Here is a 21177-nt window from a genome sequence, read left to right as displayed (position 1 = left end):
TTTTTTTTTTTTTTTTTTTTTGTAAATAAAAAAATAGCTTAAGGGATACTTTAAATTTCATTTTAGAGGTGGCTGCAATTCTTTAGTCAACTCAAAAGCCTAAACACCAAACATGGCAAGATTAAAGTACATTCATAGGCCTATATTGCAATTGAGTGAATTGACCACAACACTTTTTGGCTTAATTCCTCTTTTCTCAAGTCTCATCTCAAGTCTCATCTTGGGGCAATTACACATTATGATTTTTTTCCATGTCAATGACAGCATGCATATAAGTTATAACATACCAGTGCAAGTAAATACAGTAAATAACCTTTCTTGGGTTCTGGTCCAGGCATTTTCTTTCCATTATTATTAGTCATCTTAAGCTTAGTTTCTCACACCTGAAAAATTGTTAGTACCTTGACTAGTTGGATTGTGAAATTACACTTGCACCTAGTGGATCTTGAATCCTTGTCCTCACCCTCCACCTTGTTCTTATGGCAAGAGAAACTGCTATTTGAGCTCTAAGTCATTGACCTTTTCTATTTTTCATTTCGCTTGACAAATCAAATCTCAGATACAGTTATTCCCTGTCTCATCCATTTATGTTTCTATTTGGCCTTAAAATATTTGTGGCTAGATTGTCTCTGATGTAAGTTCCCAAACAGTTTATGAAAGGGTGAAGTCCTTCTACAAGGAAGAAGATGAAACTGTTCCTGTGAACTTTTATGGAAAATCAAAAGTGGCAGCAGAGCAGTTTGTTTCTGAATTTTGAGAAGCAGTATCATTTTTGGGCCACAGACTAGCTCACCTGTTCCAAAATCGCTTCCAATTTAGGTGTGTACGTATAATGTAGACCTTATGTTGTACATTCACATGTTTATTGGCTATTATCTTAGCTGCATCTGATTAGAGACTACTAAATGTAGTGGCTTTATAAGTGATTGGAAGAATAAATTGTCTTTCTCGCACCAGATCTGAGTGCTTGTTACTGATGGCTATGTTCTAAGCAAATGCATTTGTTTTAAAGTTCTCTTCTTGTTGCTTTCAATATATTGTTTGCCCATATTGTTCTGCAACCTGCCAAATCCTTGCTATGAGAATGATCCCTTTCCTTATGAAAGTGTCATCCATTCCTTATAGTCATCATTTCCCAGGTTTAAAGTTTAAACTCTTCTGTGTTGAAATTTTGCCTCTTTATGGTTTATAAAATTGGATATACCATTAATAGAATGATTCGAAACTGATCTTGTTTGCCAGTTCACTATCTTAAAATAGAGAAAAACCAAAAATATAATAAAATTACAATCATAGGTAATCTGATTAAGTTACCTTGATCTTATAGATGCCAGAACAAGTTATGTTTACTGGCTTTTGACTGATTTATAAACGAGTTGTGGGGAATTCTTCCCACTTTGAACTGAATTGCACAGACATGCAGAGTTTACTCCATTGATGTGTTGCACACCAAAACTAAATTATACTGTTCACTATTCTTGGCTAACATTTTTGTGGCCAACATGACAACTGACAACATAACAAAAGGATGGAGTTACAGATAGTGGAATTGATTTGTTGGAGATAGGACTAATAATAATATAAGCACTAGCAATTTTTCATGTAATTGGCAATTACCATCCAGTGGAAACATCAACAGCCAGTACTCGGAAAATGTTTTCTTTTTTTACCAAAATGATTTTAAGCGGTCTAAGGAAATTGAAGCTATAGTTTTCGGTTTACGTAATGTGTGTGACGAGTCAATAATTTTTCAAAGTCATTTATTGTTGTTATTGACTTTTCAAGTGACTGGTTTAAATGTGTGGCCATGAGATAGGTCTGGCTTGGAGAGAGAGATGGGGGAGGGGGGGGTACCTTTTTATAGGATGGGTACATTACAGATATAGAAAGTTTTATTGGGATGATTATATTTTTACAGCTTTAGAAAGCAGTTGATAAATGGGATATTATGATTACTTTGTACATGACCAAAAGAGTGGCTCTTAATTGATGCAGTGGGTTGATGGTGTCCTCTCTAAAGGAAAAAAGATGGACTTCTTCCATGGCGAGTTTGGCTGCCCAGTGTGTGTCAAGGATGTTTTAGCTATCATACGAGCTTTGACAAGCAGATGGATATCAGGTATAATTCTACAATATCGAAGTTTAAATACTGGTAACATAGATGATAAACTTAACATGTTATTTTTTCACCTTATCATTCATTTGGTTCTTACATTCAGGATATCCATCTTCTGGTAAATGACAGTCTTGATTAAGGTGTGGGCGATGTGGCAATATCAAAATTGCCTTCTGTTCTTTAATACCACGCTAATGATACTTTTGAATGCTTTGTTTGTGGAAGAGTATCCCTATGAAAGGAAAGAGTGTCCAAATCTGGAGCCTTTATGTTTTATTTGTGGTTATATTTTATGGATGTTGCCAAACTTCTGCCTTTTCTATATGCTTTGACTTCTCTCTCTCTCTGCTGAATTGTATGTCTGTATTAATGATTTTGACAATCAAAATTGTTGAACCAGAGGGTAATCAAATGCAGTTGCTACTAGATGTTGGTGGACCAGATAGGGTATCTCGGGTACAAAGGGTTGAGGCTGTGGTAGATTTCAGAGGATGCAATACGCCGTTAATCAAAGCAGTGTCTGCATCTTCGGTATGTATAGCATTTATGATTTAATCCTTAATTTTTAAAATGCCTGAGAACCAGGTTTTTACCTGCCTTTTCTTCATTTGCTGTCTTGATCATTGTGCACCATCACTTCATTTCATCCCCTAACCATCTATCAGCTCACCTGTTGGATGCACATTTCTTATTATATTTACTAGCTTATGATAATTCACTTCATTGGATCATGCAATCACATTGATTATTATGATAATTCACTTCATTTGTTCTTTAAATAATTCTCCAGGTTGATCGAGGCATCAAGTCCCCGGCTGACATATCCATGAATATAACCAAACTAGTTCAGACCCTTAATTTTTCTCCCACTTAATTCACAGATGGAGTCAAATTGACACTCACTACTAGGTCTAAATCTTGAGGACATGAAGATGTTGTAATTTCTGTAGTTTCTAATTTGTACAAGTGCTATTGCCAGGGGTAGTATGAACGATGATTCACAATACTAGGCCCCAATTGACCCCGATTATCTTTCCAAGTCCACTGCTCTTTGTTGAGTTCATAGATATGCTTCTCATGCCTTGAAACAAGGAGAGAAATAGAGAATAAAAGTGTTTTTCTTTTATCATCCTTCCCATAATTTTGTTTTCCTTTATGGGGAAAAAAATGTATGAGTGTTACTTATAGATATGTCTATTTGGTATAGTCTCTTTTTCTGCCTTTTGCAAATAGGTTGTATGAACAAGTTCAAACCTTAAAAAAACAACTTTCAAATTGCTTGAAAAAATTATTTTCACATATTGAAAGGATTTTTTTTTTTTTTTTTTTTTGGAACTTTGTCAAAACTACTTGAAATTGATTTCATTTTTAAACCTCTTTAATATTATACTTTTTATTTTTGCTAAACAAACCTTTATTATAACTAGTAAGTTACCCTTGCAATGCACGGATAATGTTATAATGTTTTATGTAAGATGGTTTTGGAGAATGTTGTATATGTATTATAGCATAATTATTATAAAACTCTATTAGTAATGAGATCATCATAAAAAGTAATAATTATAAATTACACATACATATCCACTATAATTATTCAATTGAAATGAGAAATAATATAAAAAATAACTTTGGAGGAATATTATAAAATAAAAGTTGATATAGAATGTGTCTTTTTTTTTTTTTTCTCTTTCGATATAGAATGTGTCTTTTTTTTTTCTTTTTTTTTCTCTTTCTCCTTAATTCTAAAATAAATTACACATCCCAAACACTCACAGTTAATCACATCATTTACAAAACCCATAAATCACCTTAATATCAAAATCGTAACTGCCGTTGTCACTCAATATAAAATGTAAGCCCTCATTCCTTGGTTGTAACCAACTCATACGGGTTAGGATTAGATGAAACAACAATGTTAGATCTAGGTAGGTTTTGTCAAAAGATTGAAAGTAAATGACATTGTTTTTGGTCTATGTGTATTTGATATGGGATGACATGAATAGCTATGGGTAGGTATACATAAAGGGGTAGAAGTGTAAGAGGTGAAATTGTGAATTCAAATACAAAGAGTTTTGTATGTGTGTGTGAATGTTGAAAAGTCTAGAAATATTGAATTAAAGGATACAAAGAATATTTATTTTTTAATTAGGAAAGTCTTGAAACATTGAACCAAATGAAACAAAAAGTCAATATTTAATTTTTTTTTTCTTATCTCTGATGTGGCACTTGAGAATATTTCAATTCTCTTTGCATAGAATGCGCCACTTGACAGAACTTTATACTTTTTCACATAAGGTTTCTGCTTTTATATATACTAGTCGCAAACCCGTGCTATGCACGGGAACCTACCTATTTGTGAGGTAGATTAAAATAATTTTATAAAAAATTTAAGAAACTACACCATTGCATGATTTGCTCTTGTATGACTTCAATTTGTGTTACAATTTGATGAAGAAGATATTGCTTGAACATGCAATGAATTATAAAAATTTTGTCAGAAAATTTCAAATACTGCAAAAAATAATTCAAAAATCCAGATATTAAAACTTCTGAAAGACCAAAAATTATTAAAAAATTAAATGATTCACTGCTTAGAAATTATTGAAACAAAACAAAATATATATGACTAAACAATAGAGAAATGTAAGGGAAAATGGATTATGTAAGGACACGATTCCTGCGCGGCCCAGTGACATTTTTGGGTTCACGCGGGAGAGATCCCTCACAATACAATTTGTAGAGAGTGGGCTTGAAAAGCTTGGGCTTGGTCACGGGACGATGGTCCGGTCTGGATTTCAGAGAGGTCCCTGTGGAAAGTGGACTGGGCCTAAACGTTTAAAGCCCCGCCGTGCTGCCACTTCTGAGAATGGGCTCCTCGGACTTAATCCGAGGACCCTTGTGGTCCTTTCCGGCTGTCCAACGGAGGACCTTCTCTATTCTCTGCATGGATCGTTCCGGCGATCTTATTCATGAAGTCTTTCTCTTTTCCTCCCCCCACTAGATTCACTTACTTCTCCTTTTATACTAGCGTGCGTTCGATGTCCTTCGTCCACGTGTAGGGTCAGTCTTTACAAATACTGACATTGGTCCCATCAGTCTAATCCCGGAATTGTTGGGGATGACTTGATAAAGCTGCAGAGTACGGTTCTGTCAGGCATTGGGCCTTATCCAGAAGGGTATTTAGGGTAATCGCCCCAAGGTATTTTGGATTTCCTCCCGAATTTGTCCCTTTATTCTGGGGGATTATGGGCCTGCCGAGGACTAGACTGTCCTCGGCTGCCTCCCAAAATTGGTCTGTGCTCTGCGTCATGGAGCTTGGGCTACAATTCTCCTCGGATTGGGCCCTCGGACTCTCTAAGGGTGAATGGGCCTGGTCCACGAATTGTTGGGCCCCACAATAGCCCCTCAAAACCCTTCTATCCGAATTCCGGATTGGAAAGGAGGGTTTTGGCAAACCCGGGCTCTTAATATGGCCCATTTAGCTTGATCCCGCATTTATGTGAGCGGTTTCCCAGGAAGTTAGGCGGTTTTTGAGGGATTCCTTTTAATCCGCTCGGAATCTGCTCCTGCCGCTTGGATGTCCCAGACGCGCCCTTAATGAATCCCCTTAACGAGGCTCATTTATATCCGGCGGCTCATTTGATAAGGTGGAGAAGTGAAACGGACGCCTCTTTTTTCTTCAGATTCTTTGGGAAAGTTGAATACATTTAATGCCATCCGTTCTGCTCTTCCTATAAGTAGGCAAGCAGGAGGCCATCACTTTCGTACTAACCCCCTTCCCTTCTTATGAGATCACGACAAATGATGAAGAGATCATGCCCCTCCTCTAGATACCATATTCTGATAAAACTTGAAATGGCTCGATCAGGGCAAGGGTGGCGCAGACTTAAGATCCGTCCCGCCTCTCTTTTAGCCAAAATCCGAAGCAGGGGCTCATCACGCCGAACTCTTGGCGTGACTGAGTCGAGAATACCCAATATCAGCACCACCCGGCTCCTCATGAGCGTACCTAATATGGCACCAACGTGTTAGGAGTCAGGGCTGAGGCAGGGGCTAAGTGCTTCTGCTTCTCCCTCTTTTGCTCCTCGGTGCCCTCCTCCACCTTCTTCTTATAGTCTTCCCAGCATCAGTTCCGTCTTGGTGCCTTCCCTTTTCCCTCTTTTGTTCCTTTTCTTTCTTTTCATCCCTACTCTCTTCTTCTCCTCCTTCTTTACTCATGTCCTCCATCTTCCTCATTCATCTCCTTCATCTTCTTCAATTCTTCTTCCTTCTCCTTCAATTCTTCTTCCTTCTCCTTCAGTTCTTCTCCCTTGTTCTTCATCCTTTTCCGAAGGAGGTTCTTGTCACGATATGAGCAATGTTGAGACAGAGACTGAAGAGACCTTGAAGATGAGTTTAGAAGAAGCCTGACTGTTTACTTCTCTGTACTGCGAGTGTTATCGTTGCTTTAGCAGTTCTTCTTTTGTATAGGCTTGTTTGAGCCCTTTTTCGTACATTGTAATAATCTCTTATATTAATAAAAGTGTTTACTATTTCATTTTGCATATTCCGTTTATGTTTTTGTATATTGGTAAACGCTGCTCATCTCAATGAGAAAGTATCTAAAACCGATGACAACTAAGACCAAAATACTTGATAATAAAAAGATGTTGCCATAACTTTAATATAAGTGTTTGGCCCAATAAGGCCGACCAGTGAAAAGTAATAATTACCATGCTGGCCGAGGAGAGAACTGGAGGTTTGATGCCGTGTTTGGGTCCGAGGACCATACAAGGCCTTGACTCTATCCAAAGCTCGTAATAATAATAGTTTTTATACTTGGTTTCCCCATAGGCTTGAGTCCGAGGACCATGCAAGGCCTTGGTTCAGTCCAAAACTCGTAATAATAATAGTTTTTATACTTGGTTTCCCCATAGGCTTGAGTCCGAGGACCATGCAAGGCCTTGGTTCAGTCCAAAACTCGTAATAATAATAGTTTTTATACTTGGTTTCCCCATAGGCTTGAGTCCGAGGACCATGCAAGGCCTTGGTTCAGTCCAAAACTTGTAATAATAATAGTTTTTATACTTGGTTTCCCCATAGGCTTGAGTCCGAGGACCATGCAAGGCCTTGGTTCAGTCCAAAACTTATAATAATAATAGTTTTTATACTTGGTTTCCCCATAGGCTTGAGTCCGAGGACCATGCAAGGCCTTGGTTCTGTTTCATTCCCTCTCCTTAGGTACCCCGTACGCAGCCGGGCAGGAGGTTGTCCCTGGCATTAGTTATTACCCGGCGTGGGCCGTAGTCCGTGGGCTATCATGTAGCAGGGGCATGGGCCGCGAATTTTCTAGGCCCACAGATCAGGAGATATTTCCATAGTCTTTGGCCATGCGGCACTTTTGGGTGTCCCAATGTTCGAGGTGCACCTCCACGAGGCTCCTTTAGTCTTGTCGTTGCAGAGGTTTGTTGGAAGTCGAGCTGGAGACGTTTTGTCTGTAGCGTTCCTTGGGAAGCTGCGCTACTTAAATGCCACCACCCTATCTCCTCAAATAAATAAGAGAGCAAGTTTCTTTGCCTAGGCACCAGCTCCTTAGTCTCCTCCTTCAGCTCCCTTCCGCAGTAAGTCATGTTTGAGACGAGGGTCGGGGAAGAAAGACTCTCTCCGCCGCAAAGGCGCCACGTTCTCCTAAGGCTCAGAAGAGTGATATACGGGCAACGAAGGCGTAGATTCAAAGAGATATTCCCTTATGACAGAGGGGAGAGGGTGTTTCCCACGCTTTTAGTCAAAATCCGAAGCAGGTTCTGGTCATGCCAGATTTTTGGTATGTCCGAAGAAGGAATTTCCACCATCAGCACTGTCTACCTTGTAGCCGGCAAATTTCTGCGGGGGCTCCCCAACTTCCGGCTCCTTGCACCTTCTTTGTAGATGGTGTTAGCCTGAGGTCAGGTTCTTTTGCTGCCTGAGTTTCGGGCACGTGAAAGCGTAGAGGATGAAACGAGGTCTTGAGGCAGTAGCCAACCTCTCCTCTGTGCTACCTGCATCCTCCCACTGCGGCGTGAGGCTCAAGTTGGGCTCCTTTGCTGCCGGAGCTATGGGCATGCGAAAGCATGGGGGAAGGGACAAGGCCTCGAAGCAGTAGCCAACCTCTCGTCTGTGCTACCTCCTCGGCCTTCTCTTGCTTTCTTGCAACTTCCCTTTCTATCATGTAGCAAGTTTTATCACAAGTTGATTTCAGCTTCTGTTGTATGCTGTACTGTTTCTTTGTTTTAATAAAAAATGAAATTTTGCCTACTTATTTTGAATACTGCTCTTTTGGCAACATTATTTTGTGGAAGGGTGTGCTCCCTGTGTTTGTTTCTTCAATGATACTTAGAGCAGGAAGTTTTGAAACATAATCCAATCAATTCTAATGTACCAACACTACCAAACATTACGGCAATAATTCATAGCAAGTTTAACTCAGGAAACTAGCAAAGATAACAATTGAATATTCTGTGATAAATATGAGTACCGTCCGAGGAGTTGACGGAGGGTAAAGAACTTAAATCGTTTCTCAGAGGACGTATTGCCCTACGTCGCGTCGATTCCCTTGGTGCTGCAGATATAAGAGCAGACTTGCGAATCCCCGCAATTTGGGAACTGACCCAATGGCGAGTGGAGAGCTTTCCTCAGATGAATCCAAATTCTACGTAATGTAGTTTTTCCTTACGAGTAGTTGGTTTTCCCATAGGTTTGAGTCCGAAGACCATACAAGACCTTGGTTCTGTCCACAACTCGTGATATTTACCTCTTGCACTTGGTTTCCCCATAGGTTTGAGTCCGAGGACCATGCAAGACCTTGGTTCTGTCCAGAGTTTATGAGATTTGTTTTTCGTGTTTGGTTTCCCCACAGGCTTGAGTCCGTGGACCATGCAAGGCCTTGGTTCTGTCCAAAACTTTCGATATTGATCTCTTGTACTTGGTTTCCCCATAGGTTTGAGTCCGAGGACCATGCAAGACCTTGGTTCTGTCCAAAGTTTGAGATTTGTTTTTTGTGTTTGGTTTCCCCACAGGCTTGAGTCCGTGGACCATGCAAGGCCTTGGTTCTGTCCAAAACTTTTGATATTGATCTCTTGTACTTGGTTTCCCCATAGGTTTGAGTCCGAGGACCATGCAAGACCTTGGTTCTGTCCAAAGTTTATGAGATTTGTTTTTCGTGTTTGGTTTCCCCACAGGCTTGAGTCCGTGGACCATGCAAGGCCTTGGTTCTGTCCAAAACTTTTGATATTGATCTCTTGTACTTGGTTTCCCCATAGGTTTGAGTCCGAGGACCATGCAAGACCTTGGTTCTGTCCAAAGTTTGAGATTTGTTTTTTGTATTTGTTTGTTTTTCGGATGTAAGCCCCTAGATCAGGGCGGGGAGAGCCGGCTTGAGGCCAAGAGCCCCTAGGGCGGCCTACGCCATGGGCGCTGCAAGGAGTAGCCCCTAGCAGAAGTTTATGTCGGAACAACAGCTGCACGTCAAAAGAGACGGCGGAAGCTCCGTGAATTTTTGCTTAGTAGAGAGTTGACTCCACCGCCACCTGCGCCAAGCGCGCATGCTTCCCCACAGACGGCGCCAATTGTAAGGACACGATTCCTGCACGGCCCAGTGACATTTTTGGGTTCACGCGGGAGAGATCCCTCACAATACAATTTGTAGAGAGTGGGCTTGAAAAGCTTGGGCTTGGTCACGGGACGATGGTCCGGTCTGGATTTCAGAGAGGTCCCTGTGGAAAGTGGACTGGGCCTAAACGTTTAAAGCCCCGCCGTGCTGCCACTTCTGAGAATGGGCTCCTCGGACTTGATCCGAGGACCCTTGTGGTCCTTTCCGGCTGTCCAACGGAGGACCTTCTCTATTCTCTGCATGGATCGTTCCGGCGATCTTATTCATGAAGTCTTTCTCTTTTCCTCCCCCCCCACTAGATTCACTTACTTCTCCTTTTATACTAGCGTGCGTTCGATGTCCTTCGTCCACGTGTAGGGTCAGTCTTTACAAATACTGACATTGGTCCCATCAGTCTAATCCCGGAATTGTTGGGGATGACTTGATAAAGCTGCAGAGTACGGTTCTGTCAGGCATTGGGCCTTATCCAGAAGGGTATTTAGGGTAATCGCCCCAAGGTATTTTGGATTTCCTCCCGAATTTGTCCCTTTATTCTGGGGGGATTATGGGCCTGCCGAGGACTAGACTGTCCTCGGCTGCCTCCCAAAATTGGTCTGTGCTCTGCGTCATGGAGCTTGGGCTACAATTCTCCTCGGATTGGGCCCTCGGACTCTCTAAGGGTGAATGGGCCTGGTCCACGAATTGTTGGGCCCCACAGTAATATTCGGGAAAAAATAAAAATAAAAATGCAAAGCGCGTAGGCGGAACTCGCGGCAGGCTCTATCCCAGCTTTCCCAATTGATGGAATGGCTCAAAGATTCGATTTGCCCATAATGTGAAGCAACTTGATCATTATTGCGCGACATATTAGTGCATGACATGGGATAGCTGACCTTTGACTTTGGGACTACAAATTAATTAATAGCTAAATGTGTTAAAACCGGTTATTATTTATCGGATTTTAGTAATGTAGTTACACGTTAATAAACTATTTAAAAAAAAATTTACGGAAAAATTAAAGAGTGATTAACTTTTTTATTTTTATTTTTATAACTTTGTTAATTTTTTGTAAAAATTTTCTTAAAGTAGATGATTAATTTATATTCTAAGGACATAATACATTAACCGGAACTATTATTTATTATTAAAGTTTTTACATGTTTGTAATAATCTTCTTTTTGGTTATAATTAGCTGACAATGTTGCTCTTAGCTAGTGTTTATGGGTCCGTTCGATTGGTTAGGCATTTTGAGTGCTTAAAAAAATGTTTTTAAAATTCAAAATTTTGTTTTGCAACAGTAACCTTTTTTTTTTTTTTAAACGTTTATTTTAAACTAAAAAAACTGTTTCTCAACAGCTTTTAGCCTTATACAAATGCAACCTATAATAATTGCCTTGTACATATTTGAGCTCTTTTATTTTATTTTATTGTTTTATGTTATGTAAAAATATTCTTGTATTAAAATGGTCTTAATAGATAATATTTATTACTTTTATTTATTATGTAACAATGTAGTGTTAAATAAAATTATAAATGCGAAGGATATGGTCAACATGTAAGTCATGGCTTGCATGTGTGGCAGAACAATGTGCTGCTTCTGGATCTTCTACTTTGGCATCCTATTCTTTGTCCTCGGTAGCTTTATCTTCTGCTCATCTTCCTTCCCAAGGAGGTTTGAGTTCAAAGTCACAGATGCCTCACTCAGACAATTTGATTTCAACACTAACAACAACACTCTCAACTACAACCTAGCACTCAATATCACCCTTAGAAACTCAAACAAAAAGGTCGGCATCTATTACCGCCGCGTCTAAGCCATTGCATTTTATAAAAAGAAATGGTTTGCCACGGTGAACTTGACCCCATTTTACCAAGGGCACAAGAATACAACTATTTTGAGGCCTGTTTTCGAGGGGCAACAAGTTCTATGGCTTAAGCCTCGTGATGTTTCCAGTTTCAACGCTGAGAAAAGTTCTGGGGTTTATGGTATTGATGTAAAGCTCTCTTTTAAGATAAGGGTGAGGTATGGTAAGTTCAAGACTCTCCGTTACAAGCCACCCAAGATCGATTGCCCCTTGCAGGTTCCTTTGAGCTCTAATGGGAATTCAGCAAATGGTTTCAAGACTACTTGGTGCAATAATGCTTATTTTTTCTCAGACCCTAATGCTGATTAGTTGAAAATTGAGACTAATCTGGTCCAAGGGAATGTGTTTCTTTGAATATATAATGGTGTGTTTAGATATCGCTTATTTGCTGAAAACTAAAAATTTATTACTGAAAATACTGTAGCAAAATAATTTTTAAAGATGTAAATAGTGTTGCGAGACCCAAATTTACCTTAAAAATATGTGTTTTGCTGACTTTTGTGAATCGTGAACAGTACTTACCCACTAAAAAAACACAGATGCACAGATTAGGCAAAACGCCAAATCTAAATGCACGCTAAATAAGTAATGGGTAATAGTACAGTTGATTATGTGGTGTACTTTAAGTTCACCAATTAAGTCATATGATTGTACTAATCAATAAATCACATAATTGAATATAGTGAATCGATTTTTAGTGTGGGAATAAACATTGTTGACTGAGGGTAGGTAAAAGCTTGATTAATTCTTTCACTTGGCCATGCCTTCATAGAAACTCAATTATATGTCCTTGATTATCCAAAATCAATAAATAACATCTCTTCAATTAATAAAAAGAGAATTCTATTCATTGACCTTATGTTTGGATGGAGGAAGACGAGAGAATAGGAGAATTGAAGATGACTAAAATCTACTAAGTTTTAAAGTATTCCAAATTTTCCAATCATATTCCCCTCTATTAATTTTGTCTCCTCTCCCTTCATCTCCTTCATGCTACTTCGTTTTCAGGTTGAAAGAGTCCTAGCTCTTTACTCTACCTTTGTCAATTTGAAATAGCTTAGCTGCGGAACCTTCCAAAAGTCGATGGCTTTGGACTTTTGGAATTCATAAGAAAACGTCCCGATTGTCATTTCCTCTATACACGCGTGGGATTAAGTTTCCTTCCTACGGATAAATTGCTCCAAGCAACAACGTCTAGTTGTGCCATTCTCAATAGTCAATACTAGTTTTCGCTAGCTCTTGATTTGTCAGTCATGGCTAACTGGTGTGGCTGCAGCTATGACTGCTGCTTCCTCAGGTTCAACTGCATCGTCACCATAATCCTTTTACTCGTTGGCCTCATTGGCATCATCTTCCATCTCAACCACGTTGATTGTTTCAAAAGTTTAAAATTCTAAAAATTTATGAATGTAATCATATATAATTCTAACACCTTTGAGTTTTAAGGGTCTATTTACCTCCTCTCTTCTCTCCCTCCATTTCTCTCAAGCCAAACATAGGATAAGAGAATCTAGCAAACGGTTTTAATATACCTGGTGCAAGATTGTTTATTTTTTCACAATTGATTCTCACGCATTTACTATTTTACAAATTTTTTACATCAACTTTTATGTGTTAAAATGTGGATATTCTTGCATTAATTATGAATGTGTATGAAATAATAGATGTAAATGAGTATTCTAATGACATTATTTTAATAAAAGGATTTGAAATGGATAAAACTTAAGATGACATTGTTCTTATGTCACCCCCCCCCCCCTCTCTCTCTCTCTCTCTCTCTCATTCTTAGACTATAGAACTTGTCTTAAGACTTCCTATCTATGCAAAACATGATCTTCTCTATTTCAAGAAAAGATTTGATTTCTTGGATTTAACAATTTATATTTAGTTATATTAGTTAAAATTTTAAATGACAAGGTATTGGATATTCTTTTAAATTTATTATTTAAAGTTTTATGGGGCCTAATGTAAAAACGAAGTTAAAAAACAAAAATGGAAGTTAATAAGGCTGAATTGGGCTTGAGATCTACCTCTTATGCTGGGCTCCCCCAAAAAATTTGGTTGACCTTCGAGCTTAGTTTGCATTTATATATATAAGGCCTAGCCTGATCCCGGCCCAAATAATCGTGTATGCTTCAATACTAGTGCTTTCATGGAGGGAAGGGAAATGCAATTCTCGTATCAAGATCGAGTTTCATAAAGCAAGTCCTCCGCTTATTGAATGCAAAAAAACTAAAAATGTTGCAATTAGATCTCTCATTTTTAAATTTATTTCATTAATAACATTTCATCAATAACATTTCATCAATTTTTTCTTTTAAAGTATCACTATTATTATTTTTCCGTCCTTTATTGACTAGTTTTACTAGAGTGTTCTTTTGTCTTTCTTTTATATTTAACTTGCTACGTATATCTTCTATCTTTTTATCATTTTGTGTTTCAATTTTCTCTAACATTTCTTTTACTATGCCTTTCCTTATCATTCATTTTTCTTTGTCTTCATCCATTATGTCTAGCTTCTTCTTTTGCATTATTTCTATAGCACTATTTTCTTTCTTTTCTATCAGAGTAATTTTTAGTGTTTTCAAATCTTCTTTATTTAAGTCATCTTTTTCAAAGTCTTTCTTATTGTCTTTATATGTTATAGTTATAGTTCTTTCGGTTGCTTTTAGTTCTCTATCATCTTTTCTACTATTATTTATATGCCAATTTTCTATTGCACTATTCCTTTCATCATGCCAATTATCTGTCATGATTTTTGTTAAAGGTGATCTATACCACTCAAGATAAAGACAGTTTTCATTTCCTCTAAAAGTGAACAATATTGTTTTCCTTTTCACCTTATAAAAACTCAAACAATTCAATTGCTTTTTATTTTGTTTGTAAAAGAAATACTGCTTGTTGTTTATTAGTTCAATAAAAAAATTAATGAGACATAGGCTTTACAATTAGTGTAGTATTTATTACAAACAAATTATTTTACATAGTTTTATGACACTCAAAAACAAGTCTTTAGGACACTCAAAAACAAGTCACGATTTCTATGCTTTTGGGTGTGTGTATAAAACTGTGTAAAACAGTGTGTATAACAAGTTTAATCCTTAATATTAATTCTAGGCTAAAATGGAAATTGCACTATCTAAATTTGACTAAAATTCATTTCAGTTCTTTACTTTTACTTTCGTTCAATTGAGTCGTCTAAATTTCAAATTTATTCAATTTAGACATTCTGTCCAATTTCGTTAAAAATTTGTCATTAAAAAAAATATTTTCCTCATGTGATAAAAATCTACAAAATTAATATAAAAAAATTTATAGACTTTTTTATGCGAGAATTTCTTTAATATTTTTTTCTTCTATTAGTTAATCGCATATTTAATGACATTTTTTTTAAAGGAATTTGACAAAATGATTGAAGTGATTAAATTTGAAACTTAAATGCAACTCAATTGAACAAAAAATAAAGTTAGAATCTAAGTCAAACTTAGAGTGTGCAATTTGCATTTTAGGGTTTAGGCTTAATTCTAATGTTATTGTTTATTGTTTTATGCCACCTCTCATATGAGTAATTCTTAGATATGCCCGGAGTACGGTAAATAGTAATTCATCTTCTCACATTTATGGTAAGGTCCATTCATTAAATTTATGGTAGAGTCCATTGAAGCTCATCAAGAAAAACACACTGAATCATGAAATGAAGATTTACTTCTTTCAAATTATCAGATCCTCCTTCTCACAACCATTTCTCGCAATACTTTCATCATTCTCAACACCTAGCAACCACTATTGCTTCATAATCATCTTGAACCCAATCTTTTCAATACATGTGAAAAGAGGAAGCAGAGTACTTAAAACAATTTTTGACTACGACTTATGACGACGGAGTTAATGGCGGTCCCAACTCCCACATGGGTTGAGAATCTTGAGTAAGTACGTACTACGTACGGTCACACCAGGCATTCGATTTCAAAGGACAATAGTTCCCTCAAAGCTCAAGTTTTCCATGGAGACACGGTTGACCAATCTGAAGTAGCCGCCTAGAAACCGCACCAAAAAGGTAACCAACAGCTTTGGAAGTTTCCTACAAAACCAAATAATCATGTGTCGAACTAGCTAGAAGCCTAGAAATTACGAGGAAGTAGGAACCATTGCTCAGCCTATCACACGGCGCAACTACCGTGTCACCGAAATTATTTGGCTGCTTCACTCACACGCCTTTGGATTTTGATTCTCCTGTATAAGAGTTCTAAGATTCACTTCCTTTGTCCAGAATATACAGAGACTCAATTTTTGAATTTTTTTCACTACTACTTTCTAAGACTTTCAACAAAACAAAGAAACTCTCACCCTTTTTCAGCTCTTGATTTTCCAAGCCATGGCTAGCTCAAAGTCTGGCGCTTGCTGGCTTTTCAAACTCATCTATATTGCCTTTTTATTATGCTTCTTTGCAGTCTTAATTTTCTGGCTTATTTTCCGTCCCAAAGAGGTGAAATTCCATGTCACAGATGCCACACTCACGCAGTTCAATTTCAACACCACCACCAACACGCTTTACTATAACCTCTCTGTCAACATCACCCTCAGAAACTCTAACAAAAGGGTCGGTGTAAACTACAACAGCATTGAAGCCATTGCTTGCTACCAAAACAAGTTGTTCTCTACTGTGAGTTTGACTCCATTTTACCAGGGGCACAAGAACACGAGCATTCTAAGGCCGCTTTTTGAAGGGCAGAAAGATATGTCGCTTCAGGTTCACGACCTTTCGAAGATGGATGAGGAGAAGAGTGCTGGGGTTTTTGGTATTGATATAAAGCTCTCGGTTCAGATAAGCATCAATTATGGTAAGTTCAAGACTTTCCAATTCAAGCCGAGAATGATCTATTGTCCATTGAAAGTTCCTTTGAGTGATAATGGAACTGTTGCTGAAGGTTTTAAGACAACACAATGTAATGACGCTTCTTTTTTCTCAGCCCCCGATGATACAGATTGAGAGTTTGAGACTACATCTAACCCTGTATAGATAGAATCATCAGCTGGAGGGATTAGAGTTCTTAGCGACTTTATTATGAAATTCAATAGCGAGGATTAATTTGTGTAGCACCCCCACATATGGGCTAACATAATCAATAATTATAAATTTTGTATAGGACTCGTGTGAGGTGGTAGACAAATTGGGAGGTGAAATTGTTAAATTGTAGTAAATATTTGTTTTGAACCTATCATTGCTTTATGAAATTTCAAATTTCTTTTAATAAGTGTATTGAGTTTTACCACATCATCTACAATTTTAGAAATTTCATAATAAGTTCCTTTGAGCTATAACGCCGATGGGATAGTTGAAGCTTTTAGGACAACTCAATGTCACAATTTCTTTCTCCAACTCTAAAATGCTACCGATTTAGAGTTGAGACTTCATCTAACCTGTCCAAACAGAATGACCAACTTTGGGGACTAGAATTCTTAAAGAGTAACATTAGTATGAAATTCAATAAAGATAAGGGTGACAACAAAAATTCACACTCTCTACCACCTTCACATCTGGGCCACCATAATCTACAATTAAAATCATCCATATTCTAGCTTGGAATAATATTTTATTATACTTCAATAAGTTCGGGTTATTCATTCCACTAAAAATTAAGTTTAAGTTTAGCCTCTCTCTATTTACTGCAACTCCAATGATTAGCCATTCTATCATGACCTCACAATTGATATATACCTTGCATAAACTTCTTTAATTATTAGAAAAGTCACAAAATTACAATTTGACAAAATTGTTCCCAAAATGTCCTGAAACTTACATCTTAACCTGGCAATGTTTCTTTCAAAGGCTAAAGACACGGATCTAACTCATCAAGAATGTAGGAGTTGTAACACTATAAGTTGTCTCAAGATTCATTTTCAACAGTTTTTACATGTAAGCTGCTTAACATATTCTGGTCCTTACCAACGTAACAATTACATAAAAAAAGAACATGGCAAGATTAACGTTTTTGTAAGCCCAATGAGCATCAGTTCCAGAGAAGAGTGTATACACTAGAGCCATGTTAGCATGGCCGCTACTGCTAAGAGAGGCAACTGGAGACGCCAAAGCTTTCATTCTTCATCGTTCTTCAGGTAAAAATTTAGCAGACAACCATTGATACTAAGCTTGGCTGATGAATAATAAAACAAAGGGTTCCTTACAGTTTTGATCACAAGTTTAACCATGACCCTACTTGGCAGCTCCTGTACTGTTTGTTGTCATGAAGGATTCCCCACAACCACACTCCCCTTTAGAGTTCGGATTGATAAATACAAACTCAGATCTGACCAAAAAAGGATATACAATACAATTATGTGCAAACTCAGAGATGCAACAGCAATAGGACAAAAGCAAATAAAGCCGACGCAAAATTAAGCACAATGGAATTGTCATTCTTGTTAGTACTTGTAGCATAACTGATAAAGGATTTCAAACAGTTGAGAAATGGAGATATTTATTAAGGTCACATCCATGGGCTCTTTCTAAGGCAGATCGAACTACCAAGGTCCTAAATTGTAGAGAAATCCAGTGACCACTACCTCTGGCTTGCATGTGTAACTGGTATTCAAATCAAAAGGATAAATGACAAGTTATGTATCCCACAAGACATATCTCTATGATTTGCAGACAATATTAAGTAATGATCAAAGCATACATAGCCAATTAAAGAGGGTAAAAAAGGGGCCTGGGGGGTATCAACCATCTAAAAAAGCTATTTAACATAAGAATGGTTGGTGGGGATGATAGAAGGTTGTAGTGTTGCATCATCAGCATTTGTGGCAGAAAAGTAGTATGAGCGCTAAAAGTCAGAAGTTAAGGTTGGTTATCATATTCATGACAGTTCAGGTACCAGTCAATGTCATCTTGAAGAGATGCAGAGTATGGTGATCATAGCATCAATCTTGGATCTCTTGGTCATGTATGAGGTGGTCATGGCATGCTATCATGGTTAGTGGTGGTGCACTGGCAATGGATGGTGGTTCTAGTAAGAGTCCCTTACAAAATAGCTTCTTGGAGTGGGGTAACGAAGAAAGAAAATAATGAAAATGCCAAGCTTATAGAAATGGCAATGGCAGAAATATTTAATCCTAAATGATTATATAATGGTTTTTTAACCATTCAGCTCCTCTCAAATTAGAGAATTCACCTTCCTTAGAAATTACAAGGAATTCGGAGGCATATTTTCCTCCAATCAGTTTGCCCGTGTTAGTACTCAATTCTATTCTGACATCAGGTACCCTATGGCCAGACCAAAACAATGAATGAAAAACTAGAAGAATTTGAAGAGTAATTCCAGTTCCAGAATAGCAGAAGCTCAGTCAATGCAGGCACAATCTAGGGAGTAGCTAAGAAGAGCTTATTTTGATTTAGTGGAATCATGATTCAGATCCAAATACACTCCAACAATGTATTAAACACCCCCCACAACCCCAAACAGAAAAAAAAAAAAAAAAAAAAAAAAAAAAAAAAAAAAAAAAAAGAATAAGGGAAAAAAAAAGTGTACCTGAGTTTGTCATCTACAAAATCCATCTTGGTCCCAATTACATGCATGAGGGCCTTTGGATCTATTAATATCTTTACACCCTTGTCCTCAACCAATTCGTCAAACTTCCCTTTCTCATCTATCATATTGTACACGGTATAGAATTGAGAATCAGTTCAACAAAATACTTTCAAGGGAAAAAAACATGGATGATCAGTTCAATGAATCATATGTAACACCTTCTAGCACAAAAATAAAAAAGGCATGGTTAGTAGAAGAAAACAAATGTCCATCTGGCCACAATTTTTCATGACGTTATTTAGCTCATCAACATGCATAATCACTTAGATAATTTGCTAATGACTCTTAACATACTTTTCACATTATGATTTCAGATTTGCATCCATTGTCGAGAAAGATTAAGAAACAAGTTTGACCTTAAATATGGACTCAAAATTTATATGATTTCTTCCTGTGTCTTTGTGGCTTTTTGTGGGTTCTCATATAACGAAAAGAAATAAGAAAAACGAAGAAACAATAAGCAGAACTATAAAAAGGCATATAGGAAAGGAACAACAAAGATAACTGAGCCTCATCCTCAATCTAATTCATGATGATGAAACTAAGCACCATACACCATATTACTTTTGCCTCTGTCTAAACTGAAGAGCCGCATTAGTCCACTCTGCAGCTCCAGTTATTCAAAAGGCAACTTTTCTGTTCTTAGGAAAAATATATGCTGTCGTAGATTATGTCCTAAGACTGCTTGGAGGACAATCGACAAAGAAGCAAAAGTCCTCTCAAAAGACTTAAGAAGACCAATAATGATCCATTAATCTTTGCCTCCTAACTAAGCCAATATGGCACATGATAACTCATATGGCTACTCAAAGAGGCAGTGAGTTTTAGAAGCAAAAATTGAAAAAAAAAAAAAAATTTCGGCGAGTTGCTAAAGTGATGACATGAGTTTATATTTAGAGCTGCATTTTCATATTAAACAATACCACATGGGGGGTTTTGTGTTAAACAATTAACGGTTTTACACATAAAACGATACCACAGGTGGGTTAAGTGTTACACTCAAAACCTCAAGTGGATTCTGTGTTTTTAGAACAAAAAGCAAACAGCAAGAGGTTTTTTGTATTTTTCCTAAGAAAAATGGTAAACACCCAGTGAAAAATGATTTAAGAATTTGTGATTTATCATCTATTTAATCTCTTAGAAACCTAGCAATTCTGCCTATTAAAGCCCATAAGAGAAGCCACATGAGATCAAAGATTGTTCAAGTATTGCAAAACCTCTAAGTGATCCTTGGTAATGGTTTTGCAATCTTTTTTAACTTTGGTGGAAGAACTCAACATTAGTGGAACCTGAATACATGACCTCACTCACACTACATGGTTTTTTTTTTTTTCATATGCCTGGGGGATTGCCATTTACAAATCTTGTTGAATTGTGGCACTGCAAATGTCTATTTTACTAAGCATGGTCTAGGTCTAGTAAAAAACAATTAAATCAAACCCAATTTATAATACCGATTTCCAACATATCCAACCCTTAAAATATTCATTACTATTATTAATTTTTTTTTTAATCTAACATACAAATTCATTCAAGTCTAAAATTATATAAAAGTATCGCAAAATTGAAAGGGCAAAAAAGACATGTGAGATTGAAATCTAAGATCAAAGAGGAAAGAGTAAGAACCACCTGAGTAGTTGAGGGTGTAGGATAAGCCGTTACAGCCGCGTGCTTTAACGCCCAATTTGAGAAAGGGTCGCTGGCGCTGCTGTAGCAGGTGGCGTATTCTGGCGGCGGCGGCGTCCGTTAAGTTCAGGACTTGCCGCCTCGCCACGTGTCCCATCTTCTCCGCCACCATTCGAGAAGCCATGAAAATGAAAATATTGAAATCTAATGAAAAAGTCTGAATCACACAAAATTAAAGCAAAGTTATTATTGTCTCAAAAATCCCAAACCCAATTTAAATTCCCAATTCCCACTAAGGGTAATTTAGTCAATTCACTCCTAACCTCCCAGAACCAGAAGTTTCAAGAAGGATTACCGTGAGATAGCTATTTCACC

The 21177-nt window shown here is 37.5% G+C and overlaps 2 protein-coding genes, 1 non-coding gene and 2 pseudogenes across 3 annotated transcripts; 3 read left to right on the top strand and 2 right to left on the bottom strand.

The window, feature by feature from the left end:
- LOC115952026 overlaps window positions 1-3242 on the top strand; it is a 6149-nt pseudogene extending 2907 nt beyond the window's left edge.
- Window positions 3243-11308: 8066 nt separating this feature from the next.
- Window positions 11309-11896, top strand: LOC115952025 (annotated as a pseudogene).
- A 3963-nt stretch (window positions 11897-15859) lies between these two features.
- Window positions 15860-16731, top strand: LOC115953853 (NDR1/HIN1-like protein 10). Its single transcript, XM_031071672.1, has one exon. It carries the CDS (start codon window positions 15963-15965, stop codon window positions 16575-16577), a length of 615 nt encoding a protein of 204 aa, XP_030927532.1. The 5' UTR covers window positions 15860-15962; the 3' UTR covers window positions 16578-16731.
- Window positions 16732-17303: 572 nt separating this feature from the next.
- LOC115953871 (iron-sulfur assembly protein IscA-like 1, mitochondrial) lies at window positions 17304-21174 on the bottom strand. Its single transcript, XM_031071693.1, has 3 exons — window positions 20806-21174; window positions 19117-19234; window positions 17304-17895 (listed from the first exon to the last, which is right to left on the bottom strand). Exons 1-3 carry the CDS (start codon window positions 20984-20986, stop codon window positions 17802-17804), a joined length of 393 nt encoding a protein of 130 aa, XP_030927553.1. The 5' UTR covers window positions 20987-21174; the 3' UTR covers window positions 17304-17801.
- Window positions 19845-19956, bottom strand: LOC115954359. Its single transcript, XR_004083896.1, has one exon. It is a non-coding gene; the product is annotated as a small nucleolar RNA U19 (small nucleolar RNA).
- Window positions 21175-21177: the final 3 nt, after the last annotated feature.

Source organism: Quercus lobata, chromosome 7, assembly GCF_001633185.2.
Source record: "Quercus lobata isolate SW786 chromosome 7, ValleyOak3.0 Primary Assembly, whole genome shotgun sequence".
Lineage (NCBI taxonomy): Eukaryota > Viridiplantae > Streptophyta > Magnoliopsida > Fagales > Fagaceae > Quercus > Quercus lobata.
Note: the sequence above shows the minus strand (reverse complement) of the source record. Positions and strands in the feature narration are given on the sequence as shown.

Coding starts and splice junctions, on each gene's coding strand:
- LOC115953871 (XM_031071693.1), bottom strand. CDS start 20,986: ATGGCTTCTCGAATGGTGGCGGAGAAGATGGGACACGTGGCGAGGCGG. Junction 19,235..20,805: donor CTACACCCTCAACTACTCAG/GTGGTTCTTACT, acceptor ACAATATGATAG/ATGAGAAAGGGAAGTTTGAC. Junction 17,896..19,116: donor TTTGTAGATGACAAACTCAG/GTACACTTTTTT, acceptor TTTTTTGGTCAG/ATCTGAGTTTGTATTTATCA.
- LOC115953853 (XM_031071672.1), top strand. CDS start 15,963: ATGGCTAGCTCAAAGTCTGGCGCTTGCTGGCTTTTCAAACTCATCTAT.